This window comes from Colletotrichum aenigma (genome assembly GCF_013390185.1).
Source record: "Colletotrichum aenigma strain Cg56 chromosome Unknown KSG_Cg56_contig05, whole genome shotgun sequence".
In the NCBI taxonomy this organism is placed as follows: domain Eukaryota; kingdom Fungi; phylum Ascomycota; class Sordariomycetes; order Glomerellales; family Glomerellaceae; genus Colletotrichum; species Colletotrichum aenigma.
In genome coordinates this window covers 3,701,505-3,720,928 of record NW_023500911.1, presented here as the reverse complement: position 1 = coordinate 3,720,928, position 19,424 = coordinate 3,701,505, and the positions used below count along the sequence as shown (strand labels likewise).

General features: G+C 53.3%; 3 protein-coding genes across 3 annotated transcripts; 1 reads left to right on the top strand and 2 right to left on the bottom strand.

The window, feature by feature from the left end:
• Window positions 1-942: 942 nt before the first annotated feature.
• are2 (putative sterol O-acyltransferase 2) lies at window positions 943-2,740 on the bottom strand (the record flags this gene model as incomplete). The annotated part of the gene is made up of 3 exons (XM_037323895.1): window positions 943-969; window positions 1,023-2,511; window positions 2,568-2,740. The coding sequence occupies 3 exons, from the start codon at window positions 2,738-2,740 to the stop codon at window positions 943-945; spliced, it is 1,689 nt and encodes a 562-aa protein (XP_037177741.1).
• Window positions 2,741-11,329: 8,589 nt separating this feature from the next.
• On the top strand, window positions 11,330-13,939 carry CGCA056_v008647 (uncharacterized protein; the record flags this gene model as incomplete). Its single annotated transcript, XM_037323894.1, has 3 exons — window positions 11,330-12,349; window positions 12,398-12,618; window positions 12,667-13,939. The coding sequence occupies 3 exons, from the start codon at window positions 11,330-11,332 to the stop codon at window positions 13,937-13,939; spliced, it is 2,514 nt and encodes an 837-aa protein (XP_037177759.1).
• Window positions 13,940-17,232: 3,293 nt separating this feature from the next.
• Window positions 17,233-19,238, bottom strand: CGCA056_v008646 (uncharacterized protein; the record flags this gene model as incomplete). The annotated part of the gene is made up of 3 exons (XM_037323893.1): window positions 17,233-17,976; window positions 18,033-18,738; window positions 18,814-19,238. The coding sequence occupies 3 exons, from the start codon at window positions 19,236-19,238 to the stop codon at window positions 17,233-17,235; spliced, it is 1,875 nt and encodes a 624-aa protein (XP_037178645.1).
• Window positions 19,239-19,424: the final 186 nt, after the last annotated feature.

Below are 19,424 nucleotides of genomic sequence, written 5' to 3'. Positions count from 1 at the left end.
CGCCATATCTGAGTCATAGCCTGGACTTTGCATAACGGCAGTTTCACAGCCATTCGCATGCGGAATGAACAAGTTTCTGATGCCAATTCTATTTCTCGTTGCTGCCATGTTGAAACTCGTGCTCAGGCTGCCTTTTATGATGATCCCAGAACCACCGAAAGTAAGCTTTGCAAGCATTCATAAACCCACTCAGATCCATCGACAGGAATGAACGCCAATGAGTTCTTCTGTGACGGTCCACCTTTCCAAAAAGAACAACTTGGGCGAACCTATCAACACATATCGAAGGCCTTAAAGCGGCAAGCTTGTGACCACAAGCACCCCAATACAATCATCATCGTCCCTGATCTCTGCCCCTGCCTTATTCAGGAGGGGGTGTGAAACCCACGATGTCGGGCTTCTCGCTGCAGGCTTAATGATAAATTTTCATTCGACGAGGACTTTTGCGCCGAGGTGCATCGCAGGCAGTACATTGCATCGATGTCACTTGCAGAACGGATTGTGACGGGCATCAAATATTGAGCTTCGCACAAGCTTAAATACTGCCGCTGCACCCGCCGCCCCGAATGAGACTGGGTGACTTAAGCACGCCTATGAAAGAATGACAAGGTGCGATTGCAAGAGTACCAGTGAGTTTCGCCATCACTACAGGCACATTAAAGAGGGATTTCCATCGTTCAAGGTCGGCATAGTGCAGCAGTCGTAGCAGTCGTACGGTGAAAGTTGCCCCAAAGGGCCTGAGATTGGGGGTATAAAGATTTATCTACAAACGCCAGAAAATGAGAGCCGCCGCGGGATCGCCGTCCGTCGATCGATGTGTTAATGATACAGAGTGGGTTGATGTATGTACACGGCCCGGTCGACCCCCAAAAATGAGCCAGACCTTGACCAAATGAAGCAAAGTTGACGGCAGACATGTGATGCTATGCAATGCAGTGGCACTTAGACCAAGACGTAGAGGGCGCAAATCTAGAGCGATGTTAGTTAGTGTGCTGACTTGAAATGTGATAGGCAAAACGTACCATGCTAAGTCCCATGACCATGGAACACCAAAAGCAAACGTTATTGAGAGTCTTCTTCCCACGGACCCACTTGGTGCGCTGCAGCACTACGATAGGCAGCTGCAACATCTGGCAAACGAATCCATAGCCACGAATCTTTTTCGTGATACACGCCATGACGATCTCATGCCCGATGGCGGAGATGAGGAAGGTAATGACAGTGGCGGGGAAGCGGCCAATATGTGGTCGGCTAGCGCTATATACATGACGACGGAGGAAGCTGTAGACAGGAATGTTCCACTCGCGAGAGAATTCCATCCAGTCGGTCGAGTTCCACCAGTCCGAGTAGAAGTGGCGATCGGCAAAGTGGGTGAGCTCTGCAAAAGCACCGAGTGCGTACTCAAAGATGACCAAAAAGACCAGCAGGAAGGTCAGCATGAAAGGAAATAGAAGCCAGGAGATGCTCTCGGCAAGGATGAGGAGAGCCTCGGAGACGGGCGGAGCGGGAGTCGCGTTGAGGCGCACGGAGGCGTCGGTCAGGATAGGGAGGATGAACTCTTCCGAAATGACCGTCAGCAAGGAGATGCAGCCAAAGACAGCAACGATCTTGGAGATGAGGTTCTGCCAGTCGATGCGCGCCGTGCGAGGGTACTCGAGTTCGTAGCACAGAGTAGGGCAGAGGAGGTAATCGAAGTAGTTGGACCAGGTCAGGTTCCGAGGATAGGCATTGTTGCCCAGCGGGGAAGTAAGCTCCTGGGCGAGGTCCTCGCGAAGCTGGTCGATTTCATCGGAGGTGGACTCAGAGTCGGAAGTAGCCTCGGGGTTGCGGCTCTTCGGGCTGCTGACAGTTCCCATCGGGTTGTCGGGGGTCGGGTACAAATAGACCGGGGCCTTGGAGGCAGTCGAGGGGTTGTCGAGATCGTACAGACGTTTCTCCGTCTCGCACAAGTGACCATTGTAGAAAGCCCAGCTGTGCGTCTTCATGAGAAGAACCATGGTGTGCAACAGCAGGAACACCTGCGCAGTCCATGTCCAGTCAAGAACGAAAGGCACAGCGATCCAGAACACCAGCCAGACGACCTGGTATATGCTCTGGACAGCCATGCCGCCGTTCTTCCACGTGAATGCGCTGTTGGCGGGGGCAGCGCGCCATACGCGGTGGAGGGGCAGAGACACCAAGGTGGTGGCCACCATGAGGAAGTCGGCGATGGCCAGATGCCAGATCTTGATGGTGAACAAGGTCCAGATCTGGACGCGCATGGGGTATCCCGTATCCTTGATGTTGCGCAGCATGGTGGTGATGGCCATGATGGCAAGTCCGATCCAAAACAGGTTGAAGAACCCATGGAAATCGCGGTAGTCGGAATTCGGGTCAAAGTGGGAGACGCGGCTGGCGAACTCGATCGTGGGGAAGATTCGGCGGCGTTGTTCGGCGCGAGCTTGCTTTCTCGCGGAGGACATGGACTTGACGGAGGGGAGAGCATCGGCGGGAACGGGTGTCGAGCGGCCACTGCGACGATTATGTTAGCCCTGGGATTATCGGTAGAATTGAAGCTGTGAGCATACCTCGTAGTGCCGCTCGTCTGGCCCGTCTCGGACAGAGGAGTCATCCCATTGAGCTCGCCAACAGAGGTGTTGCTGATGGTCCTCGTGAGCTGGGAGTGTTGCGGCTTCCTGGGCCTCGGTCGCAGTACATGGTCGTGCGCAGCGCCGTTGGGCGCGGTCGCTGTTGAGGCCATCGTGTCCGGCTTGGTCGGGGTGGATTAGAGCTGTTGACGGAGCTTAGACCGGTCGCGAGTCGGAAGACTTAAAGTTGTGAAGCTTGCTGGCGCCCGGCCGGAATCGTGGGATGCAATGGAACCCGGCCAGGTAGATAGGTGCAGTCGGTCCTCGGCGGAAATGCGTACGCAAGCGTGGCGGCAGGGAAAGGAGGGGAATGCGAGTGATGATGCAAGCGGCGAGAGGTGGTCGACGACAACCGGCAACGGGGATGTCGGCTCCTTTTTTTTTAGGTTCGTCGCGAAAAGGAGACGACTGAAGTTAAAGAAGGGTCTCAGGGTCGCAATATGAGTTTGAATTTGGATTCAGGGGTTGCGGCCATGTCCTCGGGTAGAGTCCGCGTATATGAGGCGAGGTATCCGGCTTCCTTATGCTGTGCAGACGGGACCCGCGTGTGGTTGATGCTGGATACCAAGGCAAGGCGTGGGTAAGTGATGCCCCTCCTCCACTTGTTGCTGCTGCTGCTGCTGCACGTCGTTGGCGCCGTTGGGGTCCGCGTCGCCAAGTCGCATTGAGGTCAGCGCCGCCCACCACAATTACCGGAAGGAGCAGCCACTGCCTGTTTCTGTCTCTCACCTGCAGACTGCACAGCACTTTCCGGTCTTTGGGGTCCTTCGGGCCACGTTTACGTCACCCCCACGTGATGCATGGGATCACGGGCCAAAATGGGGGCCAGATGAGCTATGCACCCAATCAGACAGCTTCTAGATGCTCCTTAGTGCCCGGAGCAGAGAGCCTCGCCGGCGATCTTGACAGGGGTGCTCGCTCCCGGAATCCGTCACCATTGTTTTCTTCGGCTCCGTTGGCGTCTCGAGAGAAGCCGTTCGCCGGCTCAGCTTCCGTCACGTCCAACCGGAGCATTTGTTGCTGCTAACGCGCACTGCCTTACGTGGCGTTGGCCGCACAGCCACACCTGCCATCACCAATGTGCCAATGTAGGAGCACAAACATGTGGCGTTGAGCATTTGACATGCAATATCACTCGTCTGTTAAAGCTGGTGCCTGCTGCGGCCCGGTCTCTCACTGGACGATACCTCGATCGGCGCCGGCGGTGCGGCTTAGCGTCGCCGTCAGCATCCAATTTTGAGCTCCCTGCAACGCTCTGATCCTCTTTCGATGCCGTGGCATGGCCCGATTTATCCTTCAGAGTTGTCACCTAGGACCTCTCACAGTAATGAGACAAGAATGGTTCAATAAGTTCTGGTGTTGCACTGCCCCTCTCCTGGTACAGGGCTCCTACCTAGGCTTATTTCATCTCTAAATTATCCTGCCTGGCCGGGTCAAAAGCAACGAGTTGACCTATGTTCTGAGAAGATCAGAAACTCAAAGCCATCTGACCGAAGCTGGATTCCCGACCATGGTATTATGCTCAGTGTTCAAAATCACTGCTTAAAAGGCGAGTACATGATACTAGTGAAAGATCAGGAAGCAATCCAAATAGGAGAATGAGAAAAGAATTATAGATATCGTGTATGAGAACATATTGACGATTCCCGTGGTATAGTGCAAGCTGTCAAAGTTTCCTTACACAAAGGCAAACCGAGCTACTAAATGATCCTTCGAATACACTTGGTAGATATTATGAGCAACAACTACGCGCAATGCACCAGAACTACCGACTATCAAAAGTGCTTATTATGAAATCTTAGCCAGACGATAATACCTGAACTCTACCATGCCAACTTTTCACTGTTCTCTGCAACACAAACGTCCGCGATTGCAGATGTGACCAGGCGAAATATGAATTCCATCCTAAACTTGATTTCCTCAATATATATATAGTCGGATGGGTAGAGGTCGTGTTAAAGGTGGTCAATCATATCTCACGACCGCCGAAGCGTGCTGGAAACTGGTTATGAGGATAAATATTCGTTCTAACGTTATAGGTCAAGCACCCTAAATATTCCTCATCTTGTGTGACTGGGCTCAAATTAGCTGTCTATCGGGAGACAACTCGTTAGTAGTTACTGATTTCAGTGCAATGCTCGCCACATGAATCCAGGTGATAGCGTAGGGGAACGAACGTAGTATGGTGGTACGTGTGAATATCTAAAGGGTGATGATGAGTGATAGTGAATCAACATGCAAGATAAGTTGCTGGTCACAATCCCACTCTGGATGAGAGGCCGATAGCACAGAGTTCAACGTTGTATGTCTGCGGCTGCAACTCTCGGCATGAACGAGAAGTGGACATTGTTTCCCGGAGAAAGAAAATTTGATTCCAACATGACCTTAACAACAGGAACGACGATAACGATGGCAGATGTCCAACAACTTCAACTTCGGAATCGCAGTTGACACGATGATAGAGTCTTGTTAAATACGCTAGCTTTATTTGGAAATCATCACTACTATTAGACAGGCGTCTGGATGTCATCTGACGAGGGTATAACGAGTGCCTGAGTACATATTCAATAGTAAACATAATGTGTTCTCTCGTCCTCTCGTAAGAAGCTCCATTCCAGATGATGCAGATGAGACATTCAGAGCCTGCGGTTGCCAGGCTTTTAGACAACAAGCTAGGTGCTTGTAGCTTTGTGTCGTCGCCCAGTCTAAGAATGCTAGAAAGTCGGAGGGGCTCACCTGCGAGCTATGCGCTTTTCAGCAGCCGCACGGGTCCCAGTCATATCGCTCATGATGTCTATGATCGCTTCCTCACTATATCTCGCTGAAACGATGAATGATTTTGGTCATGCGTAGACTTGTCTTCCCTCATAAACGTCGAGGACACCTCAAACCACGCGTAGTAGAAACTGGGGATCAGAACTAATTTGAGATGGAGCTCATTAAAGTCAGAAGAAAATGACCAGATGAAAGAGAAGACCAATTCTTGAACCGCGACCCATTCAACATGAAAGTTCAGGAGCGATGATGGTAGCTATAGCAATATCTACAAAGGTATTGCGGTGGGTAGCTGCCATCGAGACGAATGATATCTTGGCTTCTTCGTAGTTAGATGAAGTAAAAGTTTGAAGCCCTCCAGAATGACTGGTATCTAGCAAGTCTCTCGGGGGGGGGGGGGGGGGGGGGTAGAGGAACACAAGGGAATAGAATGAATAGTATCGATGGACAAAAGGGGTAGCTACCTATGGATACATATAATGATGGTATTGAGCGATGTGGCTGTCTTTCGGGACTTAGGCCGTCAGTGGCCTGTTGCGATTGACAGGCGCAATGACGGCAGCACAGAGATCTCGGAGCAAGGCAAGTGTTACAGGCTACCTAACAATACCAATGTTAAGGTCCTTAGAAACAAAGATGAGACGTTTCGTAGAGTTTGATGAGACTCGAATTCGAAGATGTTGGAGGTCGATCGACTCCCACAGGACATAGCCTGCCAAATAGGGGCTTTTGCACATGCATGGAACAACTACTTGGTTCACGAATTGAACTTTGCGAAAGTCGAGAAACCAAGACAAGCCAGGAGACCCAGGAGACGATGATAATGATCATTGTATGGCGTCTGTTTCCATTTACATATACCTAGGTAAGGTAGGTAGGTACCTACTAGGTTTGGTGCATGTGTCTGGATGCGAGGTTGCCGGGACTTAAGGTAGCAGGTTACTGCCTTTGCGGGAAGGGATGAGGTGGATGCCTAAGGGTGGGTAGTTGCCTCTGTGGCTTTGAAGCAAGAGTTTTGGAAAGAGCGACACGAGGTAGATAGGTAGGTTGAGGGAACCACTGACCCGGGAAGGCAGCCGTGGGTCGAGCCTTCCTCACACCGCGTCGGAGCCGCCTCTGGAAGGAACCGGTGGCTTCCAACCCGAACACTCCCTCGTCCGCATCACAACCTTCCTTGATGCTGACGAAACCTCAACGCGAAGAGATCCACGATGTCCAACACCACATACCACGCATCAACGGGACTCAAGACAGAAGCACACTACACCACCACCGCCTGAGTTCTTATCTTGCCGCCTACTGTGATTGCTTCTGGACTTCAGCCGGGCGCCTGCTGACCCTGGCATCAGCTATCAATGTGCGTCAAGATCTGACATACCTCGCTAAGAGTGCGAGTGTCAAAAGTGCCGCGGACGCGTCAGGCGTCAAGGCAGCCTCCGAGGACACCCCCTAATTGACTGCAGAAAAACGCGCCCCCGCGCCTGAAGCACCGGTCGTCATCGGATGTCTCCTACGCATTGGCTAAAGTGTCTCGACATGGCATAAGCGTACGGGCTCTGTGCCTGGTTAGACCGTGATTCTCTCTGGAAGGGGAGCGATCAACGACAATCGCCGTCCATGAACTGATGTGTCGCCTGGAGACCTCTAGCACGCACCCTGCGCATGATCTGACGACAGAGCGAGTCACTTGGGAGGTAGTCATTCTCGATGAGACGCATGTGCCCATGTCCGGTCGAAATTCACAATACACACGAGACGAAGAGGGCGCGAGCTCAATCTTGTTGGTTTGTCTGTCTCACCCTTTATCGCGGACCTGAGCAATACTCGGTGACAGAAGCTAACCTTGAATTATCCACCAGGCCCAAGCAAATTCTCTTTGGATGCCTCCATTACCCAACGGAGCCTAGCGTCATGCCTCTCGCCGACATGCCGGGTGACATTGACAACGAGCCAACGCCCCGGATGGCTCGCGGCCGGGGAAAGGCTAGGATCGGCAGTCCAGTGACATCTATCCGTGCATACCCGTCGTGGACGACCGTTTGGGTACCGCCCAAGGAACGCGGCTAAGGAAGCAACACAGTCACCGAGTGTGGTGCTCAGTCAGATAACGCTGTTGGCCCACTGGGCTTCGCAGCCACGAGCCTCACCGAAACCGGTCAGTATTGATAGGACGGCCCTTTAAACTGTTGCGGGAAAACTCCCTCCTAACAGCGCCAATGTCACCGGCATCTTCGGTGAATATGTAATTACCCCCGTCGCAACGGCTAGCATAGGTCTTTGGCAATGACGGGGACTCGACCAAAGTACCCTACCTACCTTCCCAAAGGAAACAAGGTGGAACTCTGGCGTTATCATCTGGGCCACTTCAGTCCACGTATTTGGAAGGGGAATCGGCATCGCAGTCGGCCATGATTCGACTTATCATGGCACAGCAAGCTTCCAGCTCAAACCTTTCGTGGGCTCTGAGCTGATTCGATGCCTCCGCAAAGATAACCGGATGTCTCTTCTCGGGTTATGACTGCCACACCACAACCCCAACATGCATCTCCAAATTGACATCGCGGACGTCATCGGTAATCTGGGACATAACCTTACGCTGGCGCAAGATATCGCATTGGCTGCTGGCGAAGACGTCTACGTTCCACGGAAGACACCCATCAACATCCGAGAAGTGGGTATTCTCCAGGCGATCACAGGCGCGCAGAGCCACTCGGCTCGCGTGCCCTGAATAATGGACCCGGGGACGACATCTCCAGGGCCGATCGCTTCTGGAGCGCAACGTGAGCACGTCTTCATGCTCGTGAAGTCGTGCTTGAGGTGTGTTACTCAATCGAAATTGCATGCTTGCTGGAGACAGCTGGGGACGAACCGACGGCATCGCGGTTCTGCCCGTGGATCACTCGGGGTCTGGTCGGTACAGAGACCCACGCTGAAATGGAGATTAATCGCCGTACTGACTGCTATCTCATTCGACCGGGCATTTTTGTACTGCCCGCCGGCTTCACGCTCTTCATTACCCCGGCCTCCGAAGCGGTACGAAACAGTCGGTCGTCGGAACACTCTGACAGAGGGACTCATGTCAGCTCAATTCATTTTAGGTTGACAAGGAGCCCGTCGCCGGTTATCGTGCTCGTGAGACGCCCCGCAAGGATTTCCTTGGCTAGACGGATATTGGGGTCGAAAATTCGAGAAGTACGGTCGACACCCGGCACTTAGCTGCATTGGGATATGTCGGCATCCTGCGTCCAGCTTTGAGGTGGTGTTCCCGCGAGTATTCAGCTGCACGCTGAAATGTTGCAGAGCGCAGACATAGCGCTATTTCTGCGGGCTTCGAGGGCCTGCAGAGGCTGAGAGAGACTTCGAAACGCTCGTGATATTCTGCCTCGATCAGAGGAAAAGAGAGCCTTGAAGCAGGCTATCTGGTTGCTTGAAGTCAGCATTTGGCCACACCTCGGCCTAAGCAGAACAGCACGGACAGCGGTACAACCGGCCGAAAGCATTTGGACAGTGCCCCCGCAAGCCCACCCAATTCAAGGGCAATTCCGCGTAGTGGCTGGCATTTTGGGTCTGAATCGTGGCGTCCTGAGACGCATCCTTAGACAGAGATCCCCTTTGTCTTGCGGCCAGTCCGCGGGAGCTCGCCCCCAAGCCGCCTTGCTTGGCCAGGTTCGCCGTCGCCTATTGGAAGTGGCTGAATGGCACATCCGCGATCGCAACTTTCAACCCACCCAACGGGTTAGCCTCAAGCGGCGTTCATTCGGACGTGTCTCTGACAGCATCACGGCCATTGGCCGTGCTCAACGAGTGGCTTATCGGATGGCACCAGCACGGGTTGGTGGAAGGCCGTTGGAACATGCACAATGCTTCTACGGCGTTAGTCTTCCGCCCGCAGCACAGCTCTCCCCAGCTTTGCTCTTTGCCTCAAACACAGCTGGCCAAGCTGGCGTTGGTTGCTTGGCTAACCATGGCGGAACAACGAGGGCATCCGCGATGGCGGAAGATGAAGCCTTTGACCTGAGGGCGATGTGGACCGAGGGACATCGGAAGACTGCCCGGTCGCGACCCAGGGCCACAGCGAGTTGGCGACGGCCTGCGACTCTCACCGCGGCCTTTCCGAAAAGGGGGAGGGCCAGGCCGATAGGACACTCGGAAACAAGCACGATGATTGGTGGTCTGAGTCAGGACTCGGTTGTTGGCGCCTTTTAGGCCGGCCAGGTCACTTTCACACCTTCTTAATCCAGAACAGTGGTGGCACCATTGTCACAATTCCCCGCCTCCTGGCCACCCTGGAAATTGGAATTGCTGCTGGTTGTTGTGCGCTTCAACCACATTCCCACAGCCCTACCGCAGAATGTCGACATGCTTCCCGCCGCCCATTGGACAAACATGGGACGAAATCCCGGGGGTCTCCTGGACTTCTCTGTGCAGGCCCTGGAGAAAGAGGCTGGACGCAGTAGGGCGCGCTGGAACGGCGATGAACAACGAGGGAGAGTGTCCGCCGCGATGAGATTCTTACCCACTGAACCAACCACAGGATGAACCAACCGACCTGCTGCTTCGCCAGAAGCCATGTCCATGTCTTCGATAGCAACCCGTCCCTCCCACTCACCACGCCCAACCCAACCCTTCCCCCCATCCGAACTGCTCAGGTCCCCCCAATCTCCTCTTGCTCCTCTCGGTCAAATTGCCAGCCAGCGCCCGTTCCGAAGCAACAAGAGTGGTCGTGAATGGTTCCCCATTCGTTTAGAAGACGCCCGGACGGCTAGACTACCAGAACTTCATTGGCCATGTAACGCTTCTTTCCCCCCCTTTGCGCAGCTCCACGGACCCAGCTGCTGCTCTGTTGCTGGAGAGGCCCTCTTATCACTGGAAAGAGCCCCGAGGGGAGGGGATACGGGCTTGTTCTACCCATGTGCCACGCTCGCTTTCCTTGTTGAGGAAATTACGCGAAGGAACTTTTGCCTGCAGCTTTCACCACACGGGGGAACTTGGCGACCGCCGACCAATACCAGCGCAACGGCGGAAAGTGGTCTTCGTTGAGTGTCGGAGAAGAGCCCTACCAAAGCGACCTGGTGTGCTTGCTACTGTCTGCCTTTTCGCATCTCGAGCTACTGACGGCTCCCTGATCCCCATATCTCTCTTCCTCCGTGGACGCAGACCGCAGGAGAGACAACTTTGCCTGCCGTCCGCCGCCTGTTTTGACCCGTCCAGTCCAGCCCAGCCCAGGTCCTGCCGCCTTTCTTCCAGTGGTTTTGTTCCTGTCCTTGTCCTAATCCGACGTGTCAAGCCAGAGCAGCCAGAGCCTGACCTTTCCCGACCAGCGCCAGTCCAACCGTCTCAGGCCCTTCACTCACTCTTTAATCTTTTCGAACCCATCGGTTACCACACTGGACCATGACGCTTTCTCTTCTGCCGCTCTATTTTTAACTTGGCAGCTAGAGACCCAGAGAGACCTTCTCTTTTATGTGGCGACGATCATGGGCACTTTTGTTTGGTCTCCTCCCACGCTCTCGTCTTTCATTTGAAGGTCCAGTGGCACCCCCTCCAACCGCACGGCAATTGATGCTTGCCTTGCCACAGGCAACGCGCTGGGCTTCTTGGATGAATCGCATTCGACGACACGAGGCACCTGTCCTACCGAGGAGCTTTGACTCGTCCGAGTCTTGAACTCATCAGCCCGCAGTCCGGTCCTCTGCTCCATCGGAGGACGGGACGCGGCCGAGATGTTCAATCATTCTGGGGACAGGCCCCGCGGTGCTCCCTCAGGTTCAGGATATGGGGGCAGTCAACACGGCCTCACTCTCAATACCTCTGGCCAACAATGGCCAAGGTTTGGCATGCCGCAAGGCATGGCCGGCTCTTCTTCGACATGTCCGCCTCCGCAGCAACAGCATCAGCAACAGTCACAGAGGGATTTCTCGTCGACCATGGAATGGACTTCACCGGGCGCGCAGCAGACGCGCTTCAACATGGGCTCCTCGATGAGCCACGCACCTCAGCAGCAACAGCAGGAACAGCAGAACGATGGCATGGAGCTTGACGAACTTAGCCCGGCCGGGCCTGGTGTCTCGAACTTGATCGCTCGTTTTGAGGGGATTCGCGCCGCACCGCCTAGCAGTAGCAAGGTCATGAGTCCGATGGGTTCTGTGGCAAGCCCGACAGTCACGAGCCCTTCATCGGCACATTTTGGCAGCATGAACGGCAGCATGCATAGCTCAACAAACATGAGTTCTTCTGGCATGAGTAGAATCACAAGTCCTGTCGTCAACAGCCCAGCAACGCCCAATTATTTTCGTGCCCCGGAGTCATTTCGTCCACCAGTGCCACGAAGTACCAAGCCTGTGTTGGGTCGCGCACCGTCTAACATTCCATTGTTCACGCCGGACCAACAATTCGGTGATGGGAACAATCGTTCAGGTCCTTCAAACTCCGCCGCGCAACCTCAACTACAACCTCAACCTCGACAGCAAATTCAACATCAACAGCAGCTGCATTTGCAGTCGCAACCTCAGTCGCAACCTGCCCCTCAACCACCCGCTCAACCTCAGCCAGTCGTTTTCAGCTCACGGCAGAACAACCTAACTTCAACAGCGAACGCCTTTAGCTCACAGCAGAACAACCTGACTTCATCGTCAAATACATTTACCTCACAGCCAAGCGACTTTGACTCATTAAATCCGTTCGGCTCACAACAGAACAACTTTAATTCAACACAAAATGCCTTTAGTCCACCGCAAAATACATTCAGCCCTCCTCCGAATGCTCTGAATGCCTTCAGTCCGCCCCCTCAACCTTTCAGTCCAGGCCCATTCAGCCCGGCACCCACACCGTTCAGCCCGGCGACATCAAGCTTCAGCCCAGCACCCACGCCCGCCCCGACCTTTGTGCCCCCGACCCCGAGTGGAATGCAGACACCATTCGGCCCTCCACCTCCCACATCGTTCCGGGTATGTGCCAACACGGCAGCCAAAAGCTTATTTTCTAACGTCGTGCAGGGCCAAGCTCGACAACCAAGCGTCGCACCCAGTGTTGCCCCCAGTGTCGCGCCCACGCCCAAGCCTTCAACGGGCGCCGGTAGTCGACCCTCTCGCGAGCAGGTGCCTGCCGAGGCATGGGAATCTTTTAAACTAACCATCAAACAACTGTACTTGGAAGAAAGACGGCCTCTGAAAGAAGTCATGCAAATCATGGCTGACCAGTATGGATTCCAGGCAACGTACGTCAGTCGGCTTCTATATGTTGAAACCCATGCTCACAATCACAGGCCCAAGATGTACAAGACACGGTTTTCGCAATGGGGATTTGTCAAGAACAACACTGAGGACGAGGTCAAAAGACTTTTATCGATGAAATTTCAGCGTGACGCCGAGGGCAAGGTATCCGAATTCGTACGCAACGGCAGAGTGGTCAACCTGGGCACGTATCTCAAGCGCAAGGGAGTGACGGAGTACGATCTTGTCGATTTCGAAACGCCTGCTCAACTTCCGTCGTACGTGCGATGTCGTACCCCGACACCGCCGCCCGCTCCGGGTTATCTGCAGTCACCAGATCTAGTCAGAGCGCAGGAGACAGTTGTTGCGAACATGAGGAAGGCCTTCTTGCACTGTCGCCAGTTCGAGGTCGAGACGGATCGGCAGATTGGATGGACATCAATCATGCTTTGGGGCGCCGGATCGAGCGACATGTTTACTGACGCGAACAAGAAATTCGAGATGGGCGAGCATGATGCCGGCGGACACTTGCTGATGAGGGCATTCAAGCGCTTAGAGATGGATCTCAAGCAACTGTCGCCACAGGGCATCAAGGAGTTACTACTTGGTATGGTGCACCGTGACGCCGGCATGATGACTGCACTTTGCAAGTACCTCGCGGCCTATTCGACGACCAATTTTGAGCGATCTCATCCCCTCCGACAGACGTTCTCAACTCTTTACGAAGTCCAGCAGAAGCACGGCCCGATCACGCTTTCCGAACTCATTTGGGGTTGCATCCCAACCATTGCCGAAGAACTCGAAGCTATCTATGGCAGACGCCACCCCTACGTGGCCCGCACATGGATCGACCTTGCCATCTTTTACAACCATGCCAACCCCGAAAGACTCGAGAAGCTTCTCGCCGAGCTTCAGCCGATGCGTCGACAAATAGCTGGACGATACGGACAGGGTAGCGCGGAGGACCTGTCTCTTCGATACGCTGTGGTGCAGTTGTTGCAAGCAGCGTGGCCTAACGGCGATACGACTCGACTAGAGGCGTTGGATCTATGGAACGCGATGAAGGACGCCGGCCTCGTCTTCCCGGTTCGCGGAGCGGAGCACAACACATTCTGCTTTCACAGTCCGTTGAAGGTTGATCCGTGGGACAGACGATGCAGAGACCGATACGACGTTGGTGTGCAATTTTTTCAGCAACATTGCGGCATCAAAGTATTGCCGTATTTCGAGGAGGACATGCATTACACGGAGCACGCTCCCGATTCGCGTTCCGCCTTGGCAGCAGCCTTGGGGCACATGGCCCCCTCCAAGTTCTCGCTCATCTAATGGCGTCTACCATGCAACTATTATTTTCCCATTTTCGAAGGCGACAAAACGAGCGACACATATACCCCCGACGAGTCACGGACAAGTGGCATTTTATTTCATTTTTATATTTTCATTTTATTAATACGACAAGAGATGCTACGATGCGACGGTCGCAAAAAAAAAAAAGCAACCGCCACTTCGACAGGCGCAGGCGATTACCCGGGTTGTCAGGATGGGATCAATGATACCTCAAGAAGCGGGCGACAAGGGATTGGAAATATTTGGAGTATTTGGGTCAGGGCATAACGTCATGAATGTGTATCATGGCCGGCGTCTGGGGTTTTCCGATTCCAACACAGCAGCGAGCACACGCATTTCTGGAATGACATTGTACAATAGCATCGATCAGCGAAGGAAGAAGACGACGCGATACCACGATACGAGAGAGGCGGGAGGGATGAGATGAAAGGAGAGAGATGAGACGACCAAACTTTGGAAAAGAAGATATTCCCCCGACATGAAGGACCAAATGGTGATGCCGACAGGTTTGGCGATGAAGTGAGATTGAAAGACCGAGGATGATGTGGGGAGGATGAGCAACGCCAAACCGAATCTGACGCGATAAGAAACCAACCAACCGAACCGAGTGCCCTGATCAGGCTGATCTGCACACCTTCAGGCCCGGACACGGAGGTGAGGGGAACATTTCCGATTGCCCTGTCCGCGGCGCGATAAGGGGATTCCCACTCTATCCAAGCATTTCCTCTCGTCTATTTCGTCTATTCGTATGGGCTACTCCGGACGGTCCCTGGGCCGTATGCATGCAGCAACCAGCAACATGCAGATGCAGTGGAAGGATGGTGGGTTTTCAGTTGATGCCACGACTGAACGGTACCACGTTCAGCTGCTTATGTTCCTTGGCTTTCCTTCGCCTGGCTCTTGGCTTTGGGACGTCAGGTCGCTTTCGGTTTCTCGGTCTTTCAGCGCCATATTCTGCGAGTAACACTTCTCGTCAAGGCTTCTTGACAACATCATCAGAAGCCCATGGCGGTATTGTCGTAAAAGTCAGCAATCCCGACTCAATACTGTCTTTTCCGCCAGTTCGGTCGCCAAGGCGGGGAACGGGAGTGCCGTCAGCCCAAGTTGGAGCGCGAGACTGGGCCCCTTTGCAGGGCATCGCTGCCAGAAAATGCTGATGGAGGGGTTCAGCCCCAGCGCGCCTTTCTTTCTCTCCACTGAGGGGTCCATGTTGAAGGAGTTGCGCAGAGTCTAGACACCACCTCCAGTGTTAGAAAACAAAACAATGGAAACTGATCAATTCCCAGCCTGCCGACCGGAAATCCCGGGCACAGCCGGGGCTCGGTGTTGCCTCCCAAGTTGACGTGCGCTTCCAACATTGACGTCTAACTGCTAATAATTGTCCTCCTTCCTCTTTGTCTCTTCTCTCCCACGCGCTCCCCACGCTTGACGTCGAGTTCCTCTTACGCATTGAATTGCGCTGATTCGCGACCGCCTCGCACGGCAGGGGTGTCACAGCACGAGCCAAAATAAAAACGAAAAATAGCAGCTGGCGTGAGATGCGCCCGGGATGACGAGATGCAAGCAAGGCAACATGGGCGAAATCGCGACTCGCGAGTTGGCGCGCATGTTTGGTACCGAGATGTTCAGCGTTGTTCTGTCATTTCGGGGATCGAGCCTTTTCCTTCGCACCACTTTTTTTTAGAGGGTTATCCCCGTCCATGTTGATCCCTTTTTTTCTCACTCGTCCCTGATTCTCTATCTTATCTTTTGACATCTGGACCTATCTGTCTGTGCACATGTGACGTGGGTCACTAACGAGGGTTCATCCAGGCTCTGACAGACACCTTCACTGCAAAAAACGATCGTGCGCAGATTGATATGAGATGAACGTCAAACTTTCTCTCCCAAAGCCCGCGGAAATTCCTGATTCCTCCAACCACTCTGAGACCATCCTAAATGAAAACTATCCATAACTCTAAAGCTCCCTTCACCCAGTCAGGATCTAACGGAACCATCTCCGCGGGCAAATCGCACCCCCATTCCCCCTGATTCCTGACTCTCGACTGCCGGCCGCCCGTCTGAATTTTTTGCGTAGCACGGAGTGGCCAAGCACCTAGCACCTAGACATCGGCTGCTTCCGGGGGAGTTTCGCCCGCCGGCAACCACCGGCGGCGGGCTGGGTCGCGCTTGGCGCTGCTAGTTGGGCTGAGTTAGCGACTTGTGAATTGTGAGTAGTGAGTTGTGTGTGTGCGTCGTCGTCCTGGGAGATCGATCGGCTTGGGCTGGGCCTTTTCTTCAACTGGCAAAGGGGGCATTGATCTGCGGGCGGTTTTGGCAGTTTAATTACTGATTGAGCGAGAATTGCTACGGGGTTCGCCGGTCGATTTGGGGTGGTGGTGGTGGCTTGTTTTCGGGCTGAGAGGCGGCGTGGCACGGGTGGGATGCCGATGTGGGGACGAGGCCGGTCCGAGGGGTTTGGGTTGTTTGAACGTCCCGGGGCGCTGGGAAATCGCGATCGTTGGTAACTTTGAGGCTTTGATGGTCATGTTGCCAATGCAATGTTTGAAACTCTCTGGTTACCAATTTTGTAGATTTCTGAGGCTGCCTGGTTTTCTTGTGTCGGAATGGCTTTTGTTTCTGTTCGTGTAGGTACATTTGGAATCATGCTTCGGTCAGGGGCAACCGTACCTTGGTTAAGGTAACGACGACAGCAGGAGCTTCGCTTTCCGGGTGTGCAAGGACAGAGACAAGCGCAATGATAGTAAGAGTCATAACAGAATGTAATGGCACCCGATACAGGTAGTGCTCGACCCGAAGATGGAAGTATCCGCCTTGGTAACAAAGCCGCAGGATGAAGCCAAGTGAACAGCATACAGGTCCAAGCACGTGACACTCGGGTCCTAGTCACCGATCTAGGTGCGTGGCTCCAGAAATTTGTGCCGTCACAGGACTACATGTCATAATATGATCGAGTTTATCTTTGTTTTCAGTTGGTGACTATACCTCACCCTGCTGAATTGATTAATCATTCAAATGTGAGATCAATGTAGTAAATTGATGTCAAGCATGAACTGCATGCACATTGTAGGAGCCAAAGACAAGTTAAGAGTATCAGGCTAATTGCATGCCTATTCGCTTTCAAAGGATTCCCTTACTCGAATAGCAGGATTTCTTGGAACCTTCTAGCCTGAAGAGAATATTTCCATTGAACGCAATGCAGACGTACGTAATTCAAACCATATGACGTATATTTATCACCAAACTAGCATGACCTTTTCATGTACTCTTTCTTACTTACTGAGCCACAGTCCAAAACGTGTAACGATGTTCTCTCTCTTTTTTTCGGGCTCCTCGATCTGATCCTCAGGCTTCTCAGTCTTGCGGGATTTGGTGGGAGCGCTGGCCGCCTCGCCAGTTAACTCATTGTCCTCGTCATCGCTTGACTCGGATGTGAAAGATGTCTGCGAACTTTGAGCAGAGACAGGTGCTCTTCTTCTTTTTTCTGTCTTGCGTCTTCGGTTTCGTTCCAAATTCGGCACAGTGGACTTTGGGGTCCATGGAACCGAAGGCGGACCTTGGGAGGGTCGGAATAGGGGACCAGTTGAACGTGCATTCGAGGGGTATGGTGGAGCTGGGCTCGGAGGCGGAGGCTGGACGGGAAATAGCTGAGAAGGGCTCTGTGCCGTAGAGTTTCCTAAGCCGGCTCCTGCCACAAGTGGAGGTATCGTGGACTGTCCTGGAGCCGGCATAGGGGGCCGCCATGGAGAATGCGCATTCTGTATTCCATTCCGAGCCTGCTGCTGTGTAGGGTACGGTTGTGGCACAAACGGCCGCGAAGGAATCGGAGCAATATTTGGCTTGTCCATGGGCCACATTCTCATCTCGATGATCTCCCCCGGCTTAATCGCCGTTTCCCACAGAAGCGGGAGAATTATGCGCCCGTCTGACCCTATTAGATCGTAGCGGCCCTCTTGGACAAGAGGCCCGACAATATCAACGTGTAAGAAAGCTTGTTTTACAATTTCTTCCATATCCTAGTCATTCCATGTTAGCCTACCTGAACACGAACTCTGCAAAGGAGCTGACTTACCCTCCAGCGTCGTATCTCGTGGTATGGGAGAGTAAACCTCCTTCCAACGGCATCTTTGAAGTCGATCACTTCGACCCCTCCAGTGTGCCGGTTATCGTATGACGTTCGCATCTGCTGCACAGGCTCTTGTACCTGCCTCTCTGTCTGCTTCTGAGGAGTGGGTGCTTCTTGCGCGTCAATGTTCTTTAAGATTCCACTGTCGTCTTCTTCTTGTCCGTCGACATCCTCCGAGATGGAACCTTTAATCTCGTCATTGGAAAGCTCGGTCCATTCGGCAAGTAATTCATCCACCACCTTCCGTGGATTGATTGGCTTTTGAGTCACCCTCAAAGACAGATCACCGACCCAACCTTGCCCGGAGTTGAAAGATGGCGAGTGTGTGTTGTCATCTTTCTCACTGGGGTCACCGTGGTCATGATCATATTCCCCTTCCGCACGGCATTCTGCGTAGGCAGAGAAAACAACGGCATACAGCCAACCCGCTGTGTCTCCCGTGGCATCTCTCCACAGCATCAACTGATTTTGTCCATAGTCTTCCGCAGCAGGTTCATCATCGGTCCCGTCTTCTCCTGATCGATCAGGCGCGAACTCCGTTTCTTTGAGTTCTCTCAAGGATTGGTAGGATGCCTGAACAACATTTTCTGTCTGCTGTATTTTCAAGTCTCTCTCGTCTACGGAAGCATCGCTAGCGCTGGTTTGCTTTGTGCTGCAACGGGTGGTTAGCATTTGTTCTCAAAGTTTCCTTCCTTGCTCTTTGGATGAAGATCTGGAAGAGACATACCTGGCTGTCAGTTTAATCTGGACTGCAAGCGTCATTGTATGCAGGATCATGTTGATAGCGTTTTTGTGAGCTTCAACCTGGTGAAGCAATTGCACGCTCATCGATCGTCTGAACACCCATTTCAATCGCCCTACGCCGCCGTTGATGTCCATTAGCCTCCCAATCTCGTTATGGATCATATCGATTCTTCTCATAGCGGAGCGAATACGCCCAATCAGTTTTCGTCGGAACAGCTGCAAACCATCATTCAAGACGCCTTTGAGTTCACTGAGGATCACAGAGAGGTCGGCGATACCCCGCGCAATGTCTGCAATCTCTTTCGGCGCTCCGCGAACCGTGGATATTATCTCATATATCATCTTCGAAAGTGATGCTCCTGCCTGGGCAACGCCGGCTATGCTTCCGATAACAGACAATGGGTCCATCTTTGAGGTAATTTGCGGGACTGCCAGAACTTGGGGCTGCGAAGGGGATGAACCTGAAATCAATCGAGACAACGATGGCGATCTGGTTTAGGTATATCAAGAAGGAACGCCTCGCAGGTAGATAAGTATTTAGCGTGCGAGCCTGCCGTGACAACAGCAGATTTCAAGTCCGGCCTGTCCAGGATG